This window comes from Dunckerocampus dactyliophorus, chromosome 2 (assembly GCF_027744805.1).
Source record: "Dunckerocampus dactyliophorus isolate RoL2022-P2 chromosome 2, RoL_Ddac_1.1, whole genome shotgun sequence".
Classification (NCBI taxonomy): domain Eukaryota; kingdom Metazoa; phylum Chordata; class Actinopteri; order Syngnathiformes; family Syngnathidae; genus Dunckerocampus; species Dunckerocampus dactyliophorus.
Window position 1 is genome coordinate 42,050,323 of NC_072820.1, and position 19,009 is coordinate 42,069,331.

Consider the following 19,009-nt stretch of genomic DNA (forward strand, 5'->3'; position numbering starts at 1 on the left):
AGCTTTGACTTCACTCATCCACCTCACCACTTCTTGAAGCTGCATTCTAAGCATCGTGGGAAATGTTGTTTTTAGCCATCAATTAGCCGCATCACTGTACAAGACACAGGGTTCAAAGCATGAGAAAAAAGTAGCGACTTATACACTGGAAATTACGGTACTTTAATTGCTGCTCAACTTTTCTTGAAAGTATAGGACCTACTTCCATACTACATGTGCATACTTAGTCCCTGAGTGCACATTGTGTTATTCGTCTGTGTAGGCTCTGAGTCGTACAGTAGTTGTCCATCGAGGAAAAAGCTTCTTGAGACGTCATCTGTACTTCTGTGATATTATTGTGTTGTTATTGTAATAGCCACTTTACCTTTCATAACATTTTCAGTAGGAATTTAAGTGACCCAATCCACCTCTTAATACCACCACTATCATGTCACAATTATACAAACCATCAATAATATACAAAAACACAACACAACAATACGTGGCATTACAGAATTGGGGATTGGGGATGAACACCATTATTACCAAAGCAAGAAAGTTTACCCTTTATCATGAAACGCATCGTTTCTAAACAACTCCAAACCTATTCCTCATGCTATTGACGTGTGTCCAACCTTTTAACTGGTATTTTATAAAGTCACTTATTTCTTTGTATAACTCACACAGAACAATTAACAACACCGTGTCCATCTCCTATTGCTATTAGTTTTTAAGTAACATGAGCCAGCACTTCTGATTCTGAAGGCCCTGGGCAGATTACATTGACATGACAGCACGTTGAAGCTGAAATCTGATTGGTCAAAAAAAAAAAACTAACAAGCACATACCTGTACTGAAAGCAATGCAGCTCAGCGACATGCTATAAAATGATCATAGGCTGTTAACAGTAAATGAATACAATTTTGTGGAACAAATACTAGAATGTAATTTGTAGATGTACGTCAGTGCTTCTGAAAGTGTTTAGGCCAGCAGAGAAAGCTTTGCTGGCTCTAACGGCACATCGGGTGTGGTTATTTACTCAACAGAAGAGAGTACCATGCATCCATTAGGAGTATTTGTTTTGCATGTAAATAGTTAAACATGTATTAAAATAATAATGAGGAATTCTACAATATAATATGTATTAAGATAAATATAACAAACAAAAAGTAAATCAATAAAACCTTTCTGTCCAACTCCTTGCTAGTTTTTCTCAGTCCATTTCAGCTTTTGCCTTTGCTCTTTAACGACCAAAAATTACAGATGCCATGTCTGATGTCACATCACATTAAAAACAAGTAACTAAAGCCATCTAGTGGGACCACCTGTTATGTTTTTCACCAGGGGGAAAAAATGAGGCATGCTTAAGTGGATAATGCACCTGACAATTAAGACACAGCGTCTCTTAGAACGCGGGACACTATTTGAAAAAAGATGTGATTTCATCTTGTGGGCAGAAACTGGTAAAAAAAAAAACAGAGACAGACGGTGAAGGAAAGACACAAATGTACAATACAAGTGCAGAGAGTATAGTTAACTTTCTCTCAACACATGACCTGTGAAGGAAGAGTCGGGGCTGGAGGGCGAGGGTAACGAGCTTCAAGGGCGAGGTGAGGTGCTGCAGTCGCAGTGACAACACCTGCCTCCCTTGTTAATGCTCCAAATACAACACTGACCTCTGCCACCTCCTCCCTCTCTAGCCCCCTCATAGGTACCACCTTTCCCCTTTTTATTTCACTCTAATCATGCTCTCTCTTTTTGATGTCTTTCTCACTTCCTTGTGCTCGTCCTGTTTTTTTCTTTAGATCGTGATATGTGGCCAAAGGGATTCCCCGGATACCAAAAGTCTTTTAGAAGCAGTCAACTCTCTCTTCTTACCACACAAGGTGAGTATTTCAGATTGGGTTTGCTTAGCGTTTACAACCATACATTGCCAACTGGGAAGATAAAGTTTGAGTCTTTCCAACATCAGCAAGTTCACTGAACATCACTGAGGCGGCAGAACATTTAGTGGTAACCTTTGAGACATGAAAGTGAAAACACAGGCACAAATGCCGAGAGGGACTAAGGCAGAGCAGCCTGAGGGTTTGTCTTGTGTAAGTGTGGTTCTGTAAAAGTCAAAGTAGTTCCTTCCCCTTTGAGGTCACCCTGCCGGTTCTGATGTCAATGGTTTGTCTTGAATTTGTAAAGCAGCTGTCAGACTCTGTTAGACTTCGGTTCTGGATGTGTAACTGACATTTGTGTGCCCTTTGGTTACATTTCTAAGAAGTTTCTTAAGAAATTTCTAAATATAAAATAACACTTTGAATTGCCTAGAGGTGTTTGTTGTTTAGAAAATAAAAACACCCCTCAGTTCTCTTGTAAATGATCACTCGTTGGCACAAAAAACATCTTGCAATTAGCTAGAAAAAAAATGCTATAAACCCCCCAAGAAGATAATTTAATGCCTTAGTACATTTTGGGACACAGATTAAACAATGTGCAGCTAGCTTTAGATAATTTTCATGTGCATATTCTTTGCCTTTGGACAACACAAGTCTGATTTTAACTAAACCTATTTCTCAAAGTAATTACCAAAGACAAACAAAGGGAAAAAGTAACCATCCACCAGAATTAAAACACACACAAGTAGAAAACTTGCCTGTACAGCAACTTCCACAAAAGCAAATTAAAACTTTGTACTAGGTTGTGGTTATTAGACGTACCGAAAGCCAAAATTAGATCAGCAAATTAAAGCGTCTGTTTCTTTCATTCTCACTACACACAGACTCACACTCAGCGGGGCTCTATTGGAGTCGAAATGACTCATAAGGTTGCAGTTGAATCAGGTCACTTCAGATTTCCCACAGGGAAAAAAAGACCAAAAGGGGGCCAGATACAGCCATTATCAGCATGGATCTACTATTAAGGGGGAATGCACTGGATGGACTATCACACTCGGGCCAGAGCCAGGTACATGCTGAGCCTTGTTACCGTCAACTTTATCACACTGGATTGTCTCCTGTGCCTCTAAAACATGGGAGGTCTCTCAGCAAGGTTGGCCTGGTTGGGTAGTTAAGCATTAAACGAATGATGTATTGATACACTTGTTAACATTCACGTTTACGAAAGTCTTTCTTGCCCATTTAACATGCTCTATATCTGCAGTTATGCGCCAAAGCCAATCGATTTTTCCACCTCTATAAGTTGTCCTGTGTTTGTGCACAAACCGTAATACTCATGACTTTGGATACTTTTGGGTGATCGTGAAATATTTTTGCATCTCCCTCTTTGTTTGTTATTTCATTAATTTAATGTGCTAAAATAAATTTTTAAAACCAAACACAGTTAAATGTCTGGACCATCTTTTTTATTTGGTATATTTTTGCTGGATGCGACATAAGAAAGCGGTGAACAATTGTAAGACATTATGTTGTAAATTCATAAAATGGCTTTCGGTACTTCTAAAAATATAAGGATATTTTTACAATTTTATATTAAAGGTTTCATTTCCATAATGATGCATAATCTTTCCTTATAAAGGTACGATGTCTAACAAGTGTATTGTACCACCAGCTAATGTAAGGTTTATGCCACATCTGCCGTAAATTAACAGCACTGGAAATTACCATGATCATTTTATATCTGTAATGTATATACACCAGTGGGTAGGAGTTCTTTAACCAAAATGTTATTTTTAAATATGACCGCACTGTGGCCGCACAGTCAGGAGATTGGGGGTTTGAATCTGTGTTTTTGCATCTCCGTGCGGGTTTGCATGTTCTTCATGTGCGGGCGTGGGTTTTCTTTGGGAGCGCCGGCCTCCTCACATATTTCCTCACACATGAATTATAGACTCTCAAATGTTTATAGGTATGAATGGTTGTTTGTATGTGCTTTGCCGTTATCTGGCCATCAGTCCAGGGTGTACCCCGCCTCTCGCCTGCAATCAGCTGGGATAGGCTCTAATGAGGACAAGCGGTGTAGAAGGTGGCATCTAACTATTGTTATCCATTCATTTTAAAATGTAGTGTTTTACAAAAAAAAATGAAAAAATGCTGTTTTAGTGTCTCAATGGTATGCTTGATTCATTTCTTCTCAGAGTAACCCAGCAAGCCAATATACAGTAAATAGGTTCATTCAGTTTGGAATTCCTCATTCCTAACAGTTTTAGGTCTAAACAAGTTTTTGAAAGATGTCTAAAACATTTATGTTTTGTCTTTTTTTTAATCACAGGTGGTCTCATAAAGTAGTTAAACATGTCTATCCAATTCCAAATTTAGTATTGAGTAAAATGCTCAAGATTAGTGTAGATGTTACCAGGATCCTCAAGAATGGTGCAGTCTATCCTTACATGGAAACACACACAAACACATATATTCTGTATATGTATAATACTGTATATGTATATACGGTCTGTCCAGATGTTGGCAGAGCTGCTGCCCATTAGCTGTTACGTACGCACACACACCTACGCACAAACTGCTACACACATTGCTGGAGATGATGAGATCCCGTCCCAACACGGCAAATATCCAATCCCACAAACACTTCTGACAAGGTCACTCAGGAGACTGTGTTGCTTCTCCTCCGGTAAAATTCACAGGAAAACAAAATGATGATTCATAAAGAGCACAGTTATTGATAGTATAAGTGGAGGGGGCATCATGTGCCCATTTATTTTAAGTTGTGGAAAGGACTAAAAAGGCAACTACATGAGATAGAGACATGAGAGTGAGGGTTTTCTGTTACACGTTACATTAGGAAGCTATGAGCTGAGAACATGTCTAATTTAAATCCAATTACTCCTCGCTTGTGTGCTGAATGAGAGCCCAGAGTGCACACACACACACACACACACACACACACAGGCAAACACACATTTACAAACACCTCTTCTCTGTCAATTATTCTTCCTAGTTTAAAAAACCATACTGAATGATTTATTGGAATTGCTACATTAAAGTGTAGTTATTTATTCCATCCATCCATTTTCTATACCGCTTGTCCTCATTAAGGATTGCGGGTGAGCTGAAGCCTGTCCCAGCTGACACTATGGGCTGGTCTTCAGTCAATCGCAGGGCACATAGTGTACGCATAGACAACCATTCACACTCACCTTCACACCTACGGGCAACTTAAAGGGATAGTTTGGATTTTCTGACATGACATCCGTTCAAAAGAGTAATACATTTGCATCACAAAAATGCCTCCACAAATCGCTTGCCGCTATATTTGTCCCTTGTGTATGTCATGAAGACACTCGCGTCTTCTTCCACGAGTGCCGCGGCCATTTTGTTTACATGGGTGTTCCACAGCGGAAGTAGTTGGGAGCGTCTTCATCACATACGTAAGAATGCACAGGCGACAGTGTGCAGGGTTACGGCGGGAGGCAAATATAATGCAGAGCGATTTGTGAGGTCTGATTTTTTATTTTTTTTTTGAGGAGGCATTTTTGTGATGCAAATGTATTACTCTTTTGAATGCATATTGTTTAGACAAGCCAAACTCTTTACTTAAATGGCCCCAGCAACTAAGCAGAACTACGTTCCTCATCACGGATCTCCAACCCGAACCGGACTCTAAGGACCAAATGGGGGAGATAATTCACTGTTGCTGTAGTACACTGCTGATGGGGATATGATCCAACTTCATGTCAAAAAATCTGAACTATTCCTTTAAGAGTCTTCAGTTAACCTTACAAGCTGGAGTACCCAAAAACCCACGCAATCACAGGGAGTTCATGCACACAGAGATGTTCTTACTGAGAATCGAACCCCAACGGCTGTTATAACTGTTCATTCCTTTTAAAAGGCACGGCCCCATGCTCTTTTGCGTGATCGTCTTTTCTATTCACAATCCCCAGAGAGCAAGAAGAGAACAGGACAGATAGAGTAGAGAAGGGCACAATAGCAATGGTCTTTATAAACTAGGGACGCTGTAGGGAAACATCAGGATATCCCTAACAAGTCCACAGAGGAAGGCAGCAAGAAGCAGACACAAAATGATGGGCAGACTTGAAGAATCTAGCCAGAGGCTAACTACTGGTCCAAGAAACAGAACAGAGTGGGATTTGAGCAATGTGGTTTCACTGGTCTCCTTTGTATCTTCGCTCCCTCTCAACCATATGATGTGCCATTACTAATCCTGTCTCCTTCCATGGCAAACCCCTTTCACCTGTCAAAGCAGTCATGTGTTTATTTGTCTGGGGAGGTTGTATGTGCTTTGAATGGATCCCCCTGCTCTGTGGTAATGACCTGCTAATCCCAATAACCTGTCGAAGAGGTGATTAGAGCTGTGAGAAAAGTCCCAGATGGTTCTCGCAAACAGAAATGGCTTTTCAGCAGGACTGTAACGCGCCGAGAGACCTCCTAAATCTCATTGTCTTGGTTTGACGCACACTTAAATAATAATTTCCGCATAAACTCTCGACATTCTCCCCAGTACTAGTCTGAAATATTACATGTCGTTGTAATTATGTAGTAATTCCACCATGTCTCATTGCATCCATAAAGCTATGGGGGAGGTGTGTTCAGGATCCAGCGGATCACGGACAGCATTAGCGGTGTTGTTTGAGACGTAATCCTCTCCGTGGTTGTATCTTGTCTCTATATCTGCCGCAGTTGATGCTCCCCGCTTATCCGAATCTCTGCTTGGTAAATAAGATCCATGCTCAACAGATGAAGAGGAAAGCATACACATATACAGTATTTACACCCTTGCTTTTACAGACGTCCATGTGTTTCCATCACTTTTATATTTATAGGTTGGCAGTCTTTTCTGCAGAAATAATCTCAGATGCACTGGGTCCTCTCAGTTGAAACATTGTTTATTGTGCAGGATTATTTTCTGAAGGCAGTATTAGAAGAAACAAAGGGAAAGTCACTTCTTTCTAGACCAGGGATCCCCAAACAATGAGCCATGCCCCGGTGCCAAACTGGGTCCTAGAAAACATTCAGATGCAATACAGAACTCACTTTTCTTTTTTTTTATTTATTAAATTTGATGTTTGTAAATAACTAAATAAACTAAATGTAAATTATATCAATTTGGACATAATAAAGTATCTTTTTTTATAATAACAATATACAATCAATCAATTTTACTGCGATCACTTCTGCCCAGTGCATGCATGAAGAGAGAAACTATGTTAACAAGCTTTCTCCATGCGGCTGTTGGAACTCCCCAGGCAAATGAAGATGATGAGGAGACAAGAAAACTAAATTCAGCTGAAATTCTGACAGCAACTACTCATTGCATGCTGTGTGTTGTGTGTGGGGGGAGAGGTTCTTAATTATGTTGTTTTGGATTAACGTTAAAGGAACTATCACATCAACAACACAACACATCAAACTGCTTTATCTTCGTATCTCAGAAAAAACTCCCACTGATAGGGAGTCTGTATTCATTTTGTGTGTTTTAATTTGATATTTTGCTATGTTGGCAAGATGAAAAATTCCTAGACACACTAGGGTTGCATACAAATAAATGAATTGATTAGTTAATCATTAATAATTCTGTCAATTGTGTGGGATTGATCATTAATTGTGTCTTGAAGCAACTCAGGCAAACTGAAGTGCTTAACTTTGCTGCTGCTGCTTTAGTCAAGACACATCTTATGGTTGTGGAAAAGATGTTTTTTTTTTTTTATTTTCTCCATTTGAGTTATGATATTCCGATAGCTCAGCCCCAGAATGCAAATGGTCTTAGTCTTACGTCATTGTCCATGAATCGGAAAGCAACTTGATAGCGTGGCTACAACAAATAAACACGGCATCTGTAACACTCGCGTGTTGGGTTTGATCTCGTTGGCGTGACTTTTACGACTTTCATCCAATTATCTTTCATCCCAAATGCAGCACAAGCTGATGACATGTTGTAGGTGTCGGCGACTGATTGAGTAGCTCGGTCCTTTATTCCACTTAGACACCAAGGCGTCATCACAATTCACAGCCGACCGCAGTGGTTTAGTGGAGAGACTCCAGTGGAGACTGTCAACTGGTGAAAACTGATGCCAAACGTGACATAGGACAGAGCCCACCACTGGAACATGCTCGCTAGCTCACACTCACGCCCCCTTAGTGGACACATTAGAAAGCATGTGACTTTCTTGCTTTGGGTATTTGCATGTATGTGGACCATTTAGTTATTTTATTATTAGAAATTATTTATATATTGTTATTATTTATATATTATTATTATTATTTATTTATTATTCAATTTGCAATTGAATAGAATTGTTAGAAAAATGAGAAAGTCACTATATTTATAAATGGTATTATTATTATTAATGCAAAATATTACCCGACATGATTATGGTAGGTTGGGTTGTTCTTCTTGTGCAGTGTGGTCATGTCATGTGGCTGTATGTGTATCTTAGTACTTGTGTGTGCAGGATGTAGTATGCCAGGGTATGTACAATACATTCATATTTGTGGACCGCAGTCCCAGGGAGATTTATTTCGGGTTCCACAAAGGTGATGTTGAGCAAAAGAACAAGAAAAGCAAAGTCGGTATGAAAACTGTCACCACCCAAAGCACTTTATGTAAAAGGAGAGTTGTTGGTGTTTTTTGGAGGTTTTTTTCTCAAGGCTTTATAGGCGGAATAGGTGCGTCCCATTACGTGCATTATATTTAATTGAAAGTAATGTGTGCCAGTTGGTCAGTAAATTAACAAAAAGCAGTTAATTTGCATTTCCTGCAATTATTTTATTTATATAGTGGTCTGGGATTTATCGTGCATTTATCGTTATCGAGGTAAAACTGCCCAATTTATTGCGATACTGATTTGAGTTCATATCGCCCAGCCCTACTCACAAGGCACAATTACAGTTGGTACATATGTGCAATCAAGATATAAACATTTTCAATCTACAGATTAGAAAATCCTGTCAGTTTTGATTGACACTTTAACATTGTTTATTACTGTTTCAGTTAGTGTATGGTACCTCATAAAAGTGAATACGCCTCTCACATTTCTGCAAATATTATATTATCTATTTTCATGGGACAACACTGGGAAAAAATGACACTTTCATACAATGTAAAGTAGTTAGTGTACAGCTTGTATACCAGTTTAAATGTACTGTGCCCTCAAAATAAGTCAACACATAGCCATTATTGTCTAAACTACTGGCGACAAAAGTGAGTATACCCCAACGTCACTGAGCTAGTGGATGTTGTAGACTTTGCGCTCCTCCACTTTCCGTTTGAGGATGCCCCACAGATGCTCAGAATAGGTTAGGTCTGGAGACATGACTGACCAGTTCATTACCTTTACCCTCAGCTTCTTTAGCCAGGCAGTGGTCATCTTAGAGGTATATTTGGGGTTGTTATCAAGCTGGAATACTTTTCTGTGACCAAGTTTCATCAGGGATAGGATCATCCTCTGCTTTAGTGTGTCACAGTACATGTTGACGTTCATCTTTCCTTCAGATAACTGTTGCTCCCTAGTGCTGGCAGCACTCATGAAGAGTGTGACAATCCCACAACCATGCTTGACTGTAGGTCAGACACACTTGTCTTTGTAGTCCTCACAAGGTTGCCACCACTCATATGCTTGACAATGTTGGAACCAAATTAGATTATGTGTTCTGTTAAATTGCTCTATGGTCTTTTCCACTGTGCTGCAGTTCACTTTCAAGGTGTTGGCAATTTTCTTATAGCCTAGGCCATATTTAGGTAGCGTAAAAACATTTTTTCACATCCTCAGAGTTCTTTTCCACCAGGTGCCATGTTGAACTTCCAGTGACCGGTGTGAGAGCAGTAACACCAAATGTAACACACCTGCCCCCCATTCACACATGAGATCTTGTAACACTAAGGAGGCACATGACACCAGGGAGGGGAAAATGGCTTATTGGGCCTTATTCGGACATTTTCACTTATAGCTGTACTCACTTTTGTTGCCAGTGGTCAAGACATTAATGGCTGTGTTATGAGTTATTTTGAGGGGACAGTAAATTTTATACAAGCTGTACACAGACGACTTTCCATCGTATCAAAGTGTCATTTTTTTCCATGAAAAGTTATAATAAAATATTAGCAGATGCTTGTGTCTGTCACGTATATGTATAGTGTGCAGGAGTGTAGAAATGCACTACTTCATATTGAGACTTGTTCTCGTGTTTTGACCCTCTTGTGTAAAGGTGATGCAGTGAAAATGCGACTATAACCATAAATACTGTATGCAATACAGTATATTTATGGAAACAATAAAATATATTGTGCACAGTGCAGGGGTGTCCAAACTTTTTTCACCAAGGGCCGCATATTGAAAAATCAAAATATGAAAGGGGCCACTTTGATAATTATATATGCTTGTTTATTTCATAAAAAGGTTAACAAAAACATATATATATTAGGGTTGTCAACGAACAGAAATTCCCCTTAACGCACTATTTGTTTTGACACGCAACGTGTGCACATTCTGTTTGACTTTTGGCCCACACTGTAGTTTGAGAAAATGTACTGTAGCAGTGTTGCTGGTAATGTTGTACCACAAGCAGGAACAAGTATTGAGCAGAAATGGACAAAGAAAAGGGTATTTTGAATGGTAAGTTTAGCTTCAAAGCCCTTACAGATGGCTCCCTCTACAAGACCAACGTGACCAATGTTATTTTTTATCTACTGTTGCTGTGAGTTCAGTTGTCACCGGAGTAGGTTGGGTCTTAAATGCCACTTGCTGGCTGCTAGAAGCTAGAGAATGTGCTAGAACATTGCAGGTATTTTTTATTGTCATTTATACAGTGGTACCTTGGCATACGAGAGTCCCAACTAATGAGTGTTTTTTAGATAAGAGCCATGTTTTGGCTGCTAGCTAAAATTTGAGTTACGAGCTGCTAGGTACCGGCAGGTATAGCCGAAGACGGCTATTTGGAGGGCTTGTGTCACCTTAGTTTTTGGGGACAAAGGCGGAAGTGAGCTGGAAGTGAGATGGAAATAAAGGCTTGGAAGGGACTTTATTAGCGTTATTATTCATATTTCTAAGCAATTTATTAGCGTTTGTGCTTGAACTGATGTGTTTGTCAAAGAGGACAGAATAAAACTTGCATGTTGCTGCGGTGTCATAATTCCACGCTGTTGAAGGCGCTAGATCAAGAAAAGTGTGAGAAAGTGTGCACCACCTTACCAATGTCTACTTGTTGTACATTGTAATTGTTTTTTATACATTGAGGTCAATTTTGTGTTAAGCTGTTTAAAAAACAGAATGTTAAATAAACACACATTTGCATAAAGCAAACATATCATCCAGTCTCGTACTGATGGGTGTATTAAAAACTTTAAAATGATCTTTCAAAGGTTAATAAGGATGTCTGATATTGGCGATAACCGATTTGCCGATATTGTTCAACGCTCAATTTTCGATTCTGATATCAACCGAGACCGTGCACACCGGTGCCCGTGGTTTCAACATATCAAAGCCCAGTTCTGACTGCGAGGAAGAACACAGGACGTGATGAAGGCCATAGACCTTTATACAGCAGTTTTTTAATTATCGGTTTTCATTATAGGGAAAAACCCGATACAGATATCAACCAATATTAATTTTTTATGACAATATCAGGCCAATAATATCGGTTGGCCGATATTATCCGACATCCCTACTTATTATAGATGAAAACTTCTATATGTGATTAATTGTGATTATTCATGAGTTAACTATGGACAAAATGTGATTACTCATGATTAAATATTTATATATTATTTCGCAAAAAGAGAAGATGTGCAATCAGGGAAGACCAACTAATATACCAAACGTTAAGTCATTTAGTGCTTTTGCTGTCTGTAAACCAATTTTAACACGTTCTGTTTTTCCCGCCGCAGCTTCACCATTCATCCCATGCATTCCCTCTAATTTATAGAGGTGTGGAACAAGGATACTAATGACTAAGGGAACCATAAATACCTACTGCAGTCAATAACATGTACAGGCTGGCAGATATGTGAACTAATAATCCTACGAGATGCTGCCATTATTTTTCTTGGCTTATTATTTCTCCCTGCCACCTACAATCTCACCTAGTTTTCCAGTGAAAATTCAGATGGGGGAAAGGAGCTGGCTGGTAAAATAGATGTCAAGGAATGACTGATGATGTGTGCAGTGCATGTGGTCCTGCAAAGCCGACTCCCACCATCACCAGCTTTTCCAAGCTATCCAAGTGTGAGTGTGTATGCGTCTGTCCTGGGGCTGGAGTCCAGATGCCTGTTTGTTATGATGACTTGGCTTCTTCCTTCATATATGTATGTGTGTGTGTGGGAGAGAGATTCAGAACAAGGGACAGTGAGGGATGGATTGAGGAAGTAAATCTCCTCATGCTCTGCTGCACATGGCCCTGTTCACAGCCACCATCATTGCTCTTCCCCAGGAATGACAGCGCTTCTCTTAAATGTGTTTGTGTTTCATGGATTCTGTGCCTTGGTGACAGCAAGTGAGCTGCCTCAGAGTTTTCTGCGTAGTAGCTTGATTATAAGTCGAGGGTGTGTTTGTATGTTACTGTCGGCACAGGTACACAGTGTTCTTTTCGAGTGGGATGCTTCCTCAGAAAAGAAACCAAGAGAGTGGGAAGGAACTGTCAGTGTGGCGACATTTAACGGGTGGGAGTTGTTGATGTTGGTTGCCTGCACTCTCATGCGTAGCCAAATGTCTGCAACAATTTAACACACATTGTTTCAGTACACATCATGCAAAACCCACGTGTTCCCATGAAGAATTTTTTCATAAAGCGGACATGCTGCTAATACGCCACGGACACGGACTGCTAAAGTTCAAGTACAGTGAAGCCTCCGAACTCAAATTGTATTGTTTTGTGTTCAAACTAAATTTTCTGAGGAAAAACTCCTGAAAAGTTGGAGGGTTTGGAGGGTCGTGCATGACATCAACAAACCCTGCAACGCTTCAGCATTTCTTGCTAGACTTAAGCTCAGCAAGCATTCACTGAAGAATGATTTTGCATTTCATTTTGTATGATGCTTTTTTTGTCGATTACTGGTCTTTGTGATTTGGATTAATGCTCAGTCACATTTTGAAGCAATTGAGGCCACCAGCAGAGCTGCTCTTTATTCAGTCGCAAGTGTGCGGTTTAAAAAACAACATGACATCAGCTACAGGAAGCTATATAGGAATACTCTTCCTGGCAGTACCGACTGCAGCATCTAACAGGAGTTCAAAATATTCATTGATTTTCTCCCATCCCATTCAAAATAATGTTTAAAGTAAAGTAAGTATAAAAAAGTAATACATTTGCATCCTAAAAATGGCTCCGCAAAAAAATCAGACCTGACAAATCGCTCGGCGTTATATTTGTCTCCTGCCGTGTCACTGCGCACTGTCGCCTTTCCATTCTTGTGTATGTGATGAAGACGCTCGCATCTTCTTCCGCTGTGGAACACTTGTAAAGAAGATGTCCACGGCGCTCTGTCGCAAATGAAGATGCGAGCATCTGCATCGCATACACACGAATGGAGATTAAATCAATAAAAAAATGTAAGTATTCACTTAATAAAACGTGTTAGTAAAACGTATAAAAAGTCGGAAACAGTACCTTTGGATTGGCAGACAGGGGTGGTGGTCCCCCCTTTTAGAAAGGGTGACCAGAGGATGTGTTCCAACTACACTGGGGATCACACTCCCCAGCCTCCCTGGGAAATCTATTCCACGGTGCTGGAGAGAAGGGTGCGACCATTAGTCGAACCTCGGCTACAGAAGGTGCAATGTGGTTTTCGTCCCGGTCGCGGAACACTGGACCAGCTCTACACCCTTGTAAGGGTACTCGAGGGTACATGGGAGTTTGCCCAACCGGTCTACATGTGCTTTGTAGACTTGGAAAAGGCATTCGATCTTGTCCCTCATGGTGTCCTGTGGGGGGTGCTCCGGGAATACAGGATTGGTGGCGCGCTACTATGTGCCATTTGGTCCTTGTACAACTGGAGCAGGAGCCTGGTTGGCATTGCTAGCAGTAACATTGGCCTTCACCAAGGCTGCCCTTTGTCACTGATTCTGTTCAGCTTCTGGGATGAGACTCAGCACCTCCAAATCCAAGGCCATTGTTCTCAGTTGGAAAATGGTGGATGGTACACTCCAGGTTGGGAGCGAGGCCTTGCCCCAGATAGAGGAGTTGAGAAAGGTTGGAGCGTGAGGTCGCTGTACCGGACCGTCATGGTGAAGAAGAGCTGAGCTGGAAGGCAAAGCTCTGAATTTACCGGTTGATCTATGTTGATCTATGTTCCCACCCTCACCTATGGTTATGAGATTTGGGTCGTGACCGAAAGAACGTGATGATGGATACAAGCGGCTGAAATGAGTTTCCTCCGTAGGATGCCTGGACTCACCCTAGGAGATAGGGTGAGGAGCTCGGTCATCCGGGAGGAGCTCGGGAGCTGCTGCTGCTTGACATTGAGAGGAGCCAGTTGAAGTGGCTCGTGCATCTAGCCTCCCTGGTGAGGTGTTCAGGGCATGCCCATCCAGGAGAAGGCCCTGGAGCAGACCTAGGACTCATAAATTCCGGTCTGGGCAGAGGAAATAACCGGGACAGCTGGTGGTAGAAGCACCTTAGGGTAATACACATTCAGTACCAAACTTTCCTTTATCTGAGGCACAGTATCAAAACAACTGGAATACCGTACGTTTTCTCTTTTGCAGCGATCGTCTTTTGATCTGACAAATCTTAAGTAAGTTTGCTGTGTAGAAACATGAGGTTAGTGTAGAATTACCACAGCTTCCATTTGGACTGCTTGTCCAAAGAAAAACTACGATGGAAAAAAAAAAACAAAACGTGGCTTAAGTGTGGCCTATATATATGTGTGTGTGTGTGTGTGTGTATATATATATATATATATATATATATATATATATATATATATATATATATATATATATATATATAATTTTTTTTACCCATTCAATACCAAAAACGTAGTTATACATTTTTATAAACTCGAATGGCCGATCCTAACAACTTTATACGTCTTTTACATTTTTTTGTGCGAGAGGCAAAAACAGGTGATGACGCAACTGTGGCAGAATTGCATTTGATTAGAGCTCGGCAGGGATCACGTGGATGGAAGAACCACACATGACAGGAAGGAGAATGTGAGAGAGTGTGGAGGAATGTAACATGCAGAAGGTTATGCATTTTAGGGAAATTTTAACACATCCACACGCGCCCACACATGCACACACATATTTGTTTTCCAAATGTGAAAGTTGTAAATAGTTCATGTTGTTATATTTCTAAATAAATTGTTATTTTGATGTAAAACAACCTTGTTTATGCTGTGGTACAGTTGTCTAGATATTTCAGTTGTCACAAAAACAAAACATATTTGTGTCAAAATGAAAGCTATGCTTGAAATGTGTCTTTTCACAAAAAGCAGGGGTTTTTTTTCCCCTTTTCTAGTCGGGAACTGATATTTTCCTGAAACCTAACTGCATTCTACTGCTGATTACTCAAGAATGGAAAAAGGTAGAAACAAATTTTTTGATGAAAGACGGAAGTCTAATCTTTTTTTTTTTTTTTGATAGGTTCCATGTTTATATAGCCATAGCACACATTATTCTGTGTGCCTTGAAAGGTCAGTCAAAATTGTCTAAAATGGCCGTTAGTGACCAGGTTGTTTTTGAAAAATGGCTGGGTTTGAATGAGTTAGCATTTGGTGTCATGACCACTTTAAAAAACGATCAGTTATATTAATTAAGGAAAATAGTCAAATGTCCATTCCTAATGCTACCACTGAAGGGTACCGGCAGCAGCAAAGAGAAAAAAATGGGATAATGACCATAGAAAGCCATAATAGAACTTACTGAGAGCAGTTGACACATCTCAGGGTTGGTCACTCAGTATAATACTGTATAGCTAAAACAGCACTAACAATACCTCCCAGTCACATGGAGATAACATACAAATGCTTTCTCAAGTAGCAATCATAATGCATTTTCCCACAAATCCTAGCACATTATTGTGAAAACAACAGCCTCAAAGACCCCACTCCTCATTCACAAGCCCTGTATACATTATCTAGTAGTCTCTCCCTGTCTAATGTTGACCATCTTTTTCCATCATGTTCAATCTTATACACTCATTGTGTGTAGCGGCTGTGGATGTTCCAACATTATTGTGACACAGACCCACTACAGCACTGACCTTTAAGTTGGGGGTCTGTGCTGCTGCATGTGGTCTGGGCCCATATATAGGGACAGCATGATGCTGACAGGCAAAACAAAGCATCAGGACAAAGAGGAAACGGCTCGGCCTCTGCATGGAAATCCTCATCCTGTCTCCTTAGCAACAGTCACACCATCATGAACACATTCCATCACACTTTTTTCCCCCTCAGTCTTCCCCTTGTGTGTATGCATGTGTCTTAATATCTGAGAAATGTTTACAATCAGACGTTAATGTCACCTCGTGTGAATCCATAATTTTCCATGCTTCAGCTTTCTTCTGCTCACCAGCATATTCAAATCCACCAGCATAAATACTAATATGAAGACTGCACTTCACCCTCCTGCATGCTTGGTAATAAGAACACTGACAGCCTTCAAATGGAGGACACTGGCGGTTTAACCTACAAATTGATTCCAGGCATTAGAGATGTTGATTGTTATTGGCATCAGTGAGCTTCCAAAGGGCTGAGTGGCGCTCCTGAGGATCCATTCAGTCCATCGGTGAATGACAACATAAGGCTGACAGGTTGTGGACATTGGTTCTATGTGGATGTTGTCTGCAAGGTCTGTAGAGACCCCAGGAAGAGGCTAGGCTGTGACGGCTAAGGAATGTTAAGTGTTGATGCAGAATTCGACACCCCACTCATTTTAGCAACACTGTGGACGAAACAATTGGATCAATTTTCTTTTCTCGCAAGCACCTACACAGAACAAGCACAGAGGAGCTTCATCGACTGCTCCAAGACTGAGGTCTGTGATGTCTTGCCTTCAGAGCTAATCCTTTGACTGGGTGTTAGTTTGTTAGTTTCTGGATGAATCTTTTATTTCACTGCTTAATTACCTATAAAGCACTCCACAACCAAGCCCCCTCTTACTTTAAAGACTTGCAACCCTACACCTCTTTCTGTACCCTCCGCTCCTCAGATGCAAACCTCCTGACTGTCTGTAGAACCATGCACTGAAGCTGGGGGGGACAGAGGCTTCTCTGTTACCGTGCCCCTCCCTTTGGAACTCACTTTTGCCATACATATGTGACACTTCTGACCTTATCACTTTCAAAACTAACTTAAAACCACACTTGTTCTGCACTGCTTTGAACAGATAACTCTTTATGGCATACATATTTAGTAATACATCACATTGCAATCTCTTAATCTTGTCTTTTCTATGCACTATTAACTGTATTTGTTCTGAGCTCTACTTTTTGGTTTTCTACTCTCTACTGTTATTTTGTGAGCACTGGCTCATTTGCCTTAGACAGGACAGCCCCCGCCAAAATCGTCTGCTCTGAACAGGGATGAATTGAATGTGAATTGTGAAACCTTTGAGACTTAAGAGGGTCCACTGCATTAAAAACGCTGTATGTTTCTGTAGTCTTTGGAGAACTTATTATTCCCGATTCACCCGAAATTGCATTGTAACCTATTTCACCAACCTCATGTTTCTCCTCTACACTCCCATTTGGCAGGTGTTGATGCTTTTAGACGGCAATGCAGACAGTTTCCTCTGCCAGCGTCTGCCTGCACTCTCTTCCATGACCCAGCAAGGTGGGGTGGCCACCGCCTACGTATGCCAGGACTTCACCTGCTCACTGCCTGTTACAGACCCCCAGGAACTTCGCAGGCTTCTACTGGACGGACATGTGGGAATGCAGGCAGAATAATCAGTTGAAACATTTCATGACTTGACTAAAGCAGCTTTAAATACTGAAATTATGAGCAGGTGTAGCTTCTTTTGCTGTCTGTAGCAAGTTAAATTTGATTTAGCCATTAAATGTCCCATTCAGTTTTGGGGGTTTTTTTAGCCACAAGATTAGATTATCTATACCGTGGTAATTATTCCACTTCATTAATTCCTCAAATATCAGCTTCAAGTTAGAAGCCATATAAAGTCATTTCGGTATACAGAGTCTGAAAAACAAAAACAAAGAGCTACAGCGTCAGCTCATTCTGCATATGTAGCGCTTGTGCAAAATGGCCTTTTGTGCTGTGTGATGTGTTTGCTCAGGGGGAAGCAACACACTTTTAATAGATCTTAACCTAAGGTTGAACCAAGATTTTTTTTCCTCTCCAAGCCCCTTCCTCTAGCGCCCACGTCGCATGGATCTGACAAGGGTTGCCTTCACGCCGGTGTGTGTGTGCATGCATATTTGTGTGCATCCATTTTTAAAAGTTCATCGTATGTATGTGCGTTTGACTTCATCTGTAATCATGTCACAGTGAGCGAGCTTCTCTCTAATGAGATGCCCTGTTACCATCTGCTCTTGCTCACTTTGCTGCAATTTTGAACTCAACGCTGCTGTGCGAGGTGAACCTTTTACATTAATGCAGATAGACAGCATATTTATACATGTCTAAGGCCAACACTAGCTTTGTTGCTTTACCACAGTAGTCATTTCGACATCATTTAACAGCTAATAAATAAAATATATATATAAAACCCATTGTCAATACATTTTGTGCTGGGGTAGTGCATGGGCTCTTGGTGACAAACTGGCTAAATGTGCAGATATAGCAATTAATATTTAAATTAATATAAAAATTACAAATTCAGAGATGCAGGGGCCACTTTTGATGTATTTTTAATTAAATATGCTACAACCAATCCAATGTATGGGAAGATATGCTAAATCATTCAAGAAAAAACAACTTAATCTCAGCAACATAGCAAATAATTACAGTTAATGTGGTTTCTTGACTATTTCTTGTAACTTTTTATTATTACTCTTTGTGCATGCTAAAAAAAAAAAAAAATTGCCCCCGAGCGGAACTTTGGACACCCCTGCACTATGGCATCAACGGAATAGTTCACGCCATGACTCAGAATGGTAGCTCCTTTCTGTTACGCTTTATAAACCAGGAAATGACGGATGGACACATTTTTTTT

General features: G+C 40.5%; 1 protein-coding gene across 2 annotated transcripts in view; it reads left to right on the forward strand.

Moving 5' to 3' along the window:
• spata20 (spermatogenesis associated 20) overlaps window positions 1-18,533 on the forward strand; it is a 39,980-nt gene extending 21,447 nt beyond the window's left edge. For both annotated transcript variants that reach the window (XM_054768954.1, XM_054768955.1), the window contains exons 15-16: window positions 1,785-1,865; window positions 17,592-18,533. In XM_054768954.1, coding sequence (XP_054624929.1) covers window positions 1,785-1,865; window positions 17,592-17,786 — 276 coding nt within the window. In that variant the 3' untranslated portion in view covers window positions 17,787-18,533. The remainder of the gene's footprint in view (window positions 1-1,784; window positions 1,866-17,591) is intronic.
• Window positions 18,534-19,009: the final 476 nt, after the last annotated feature.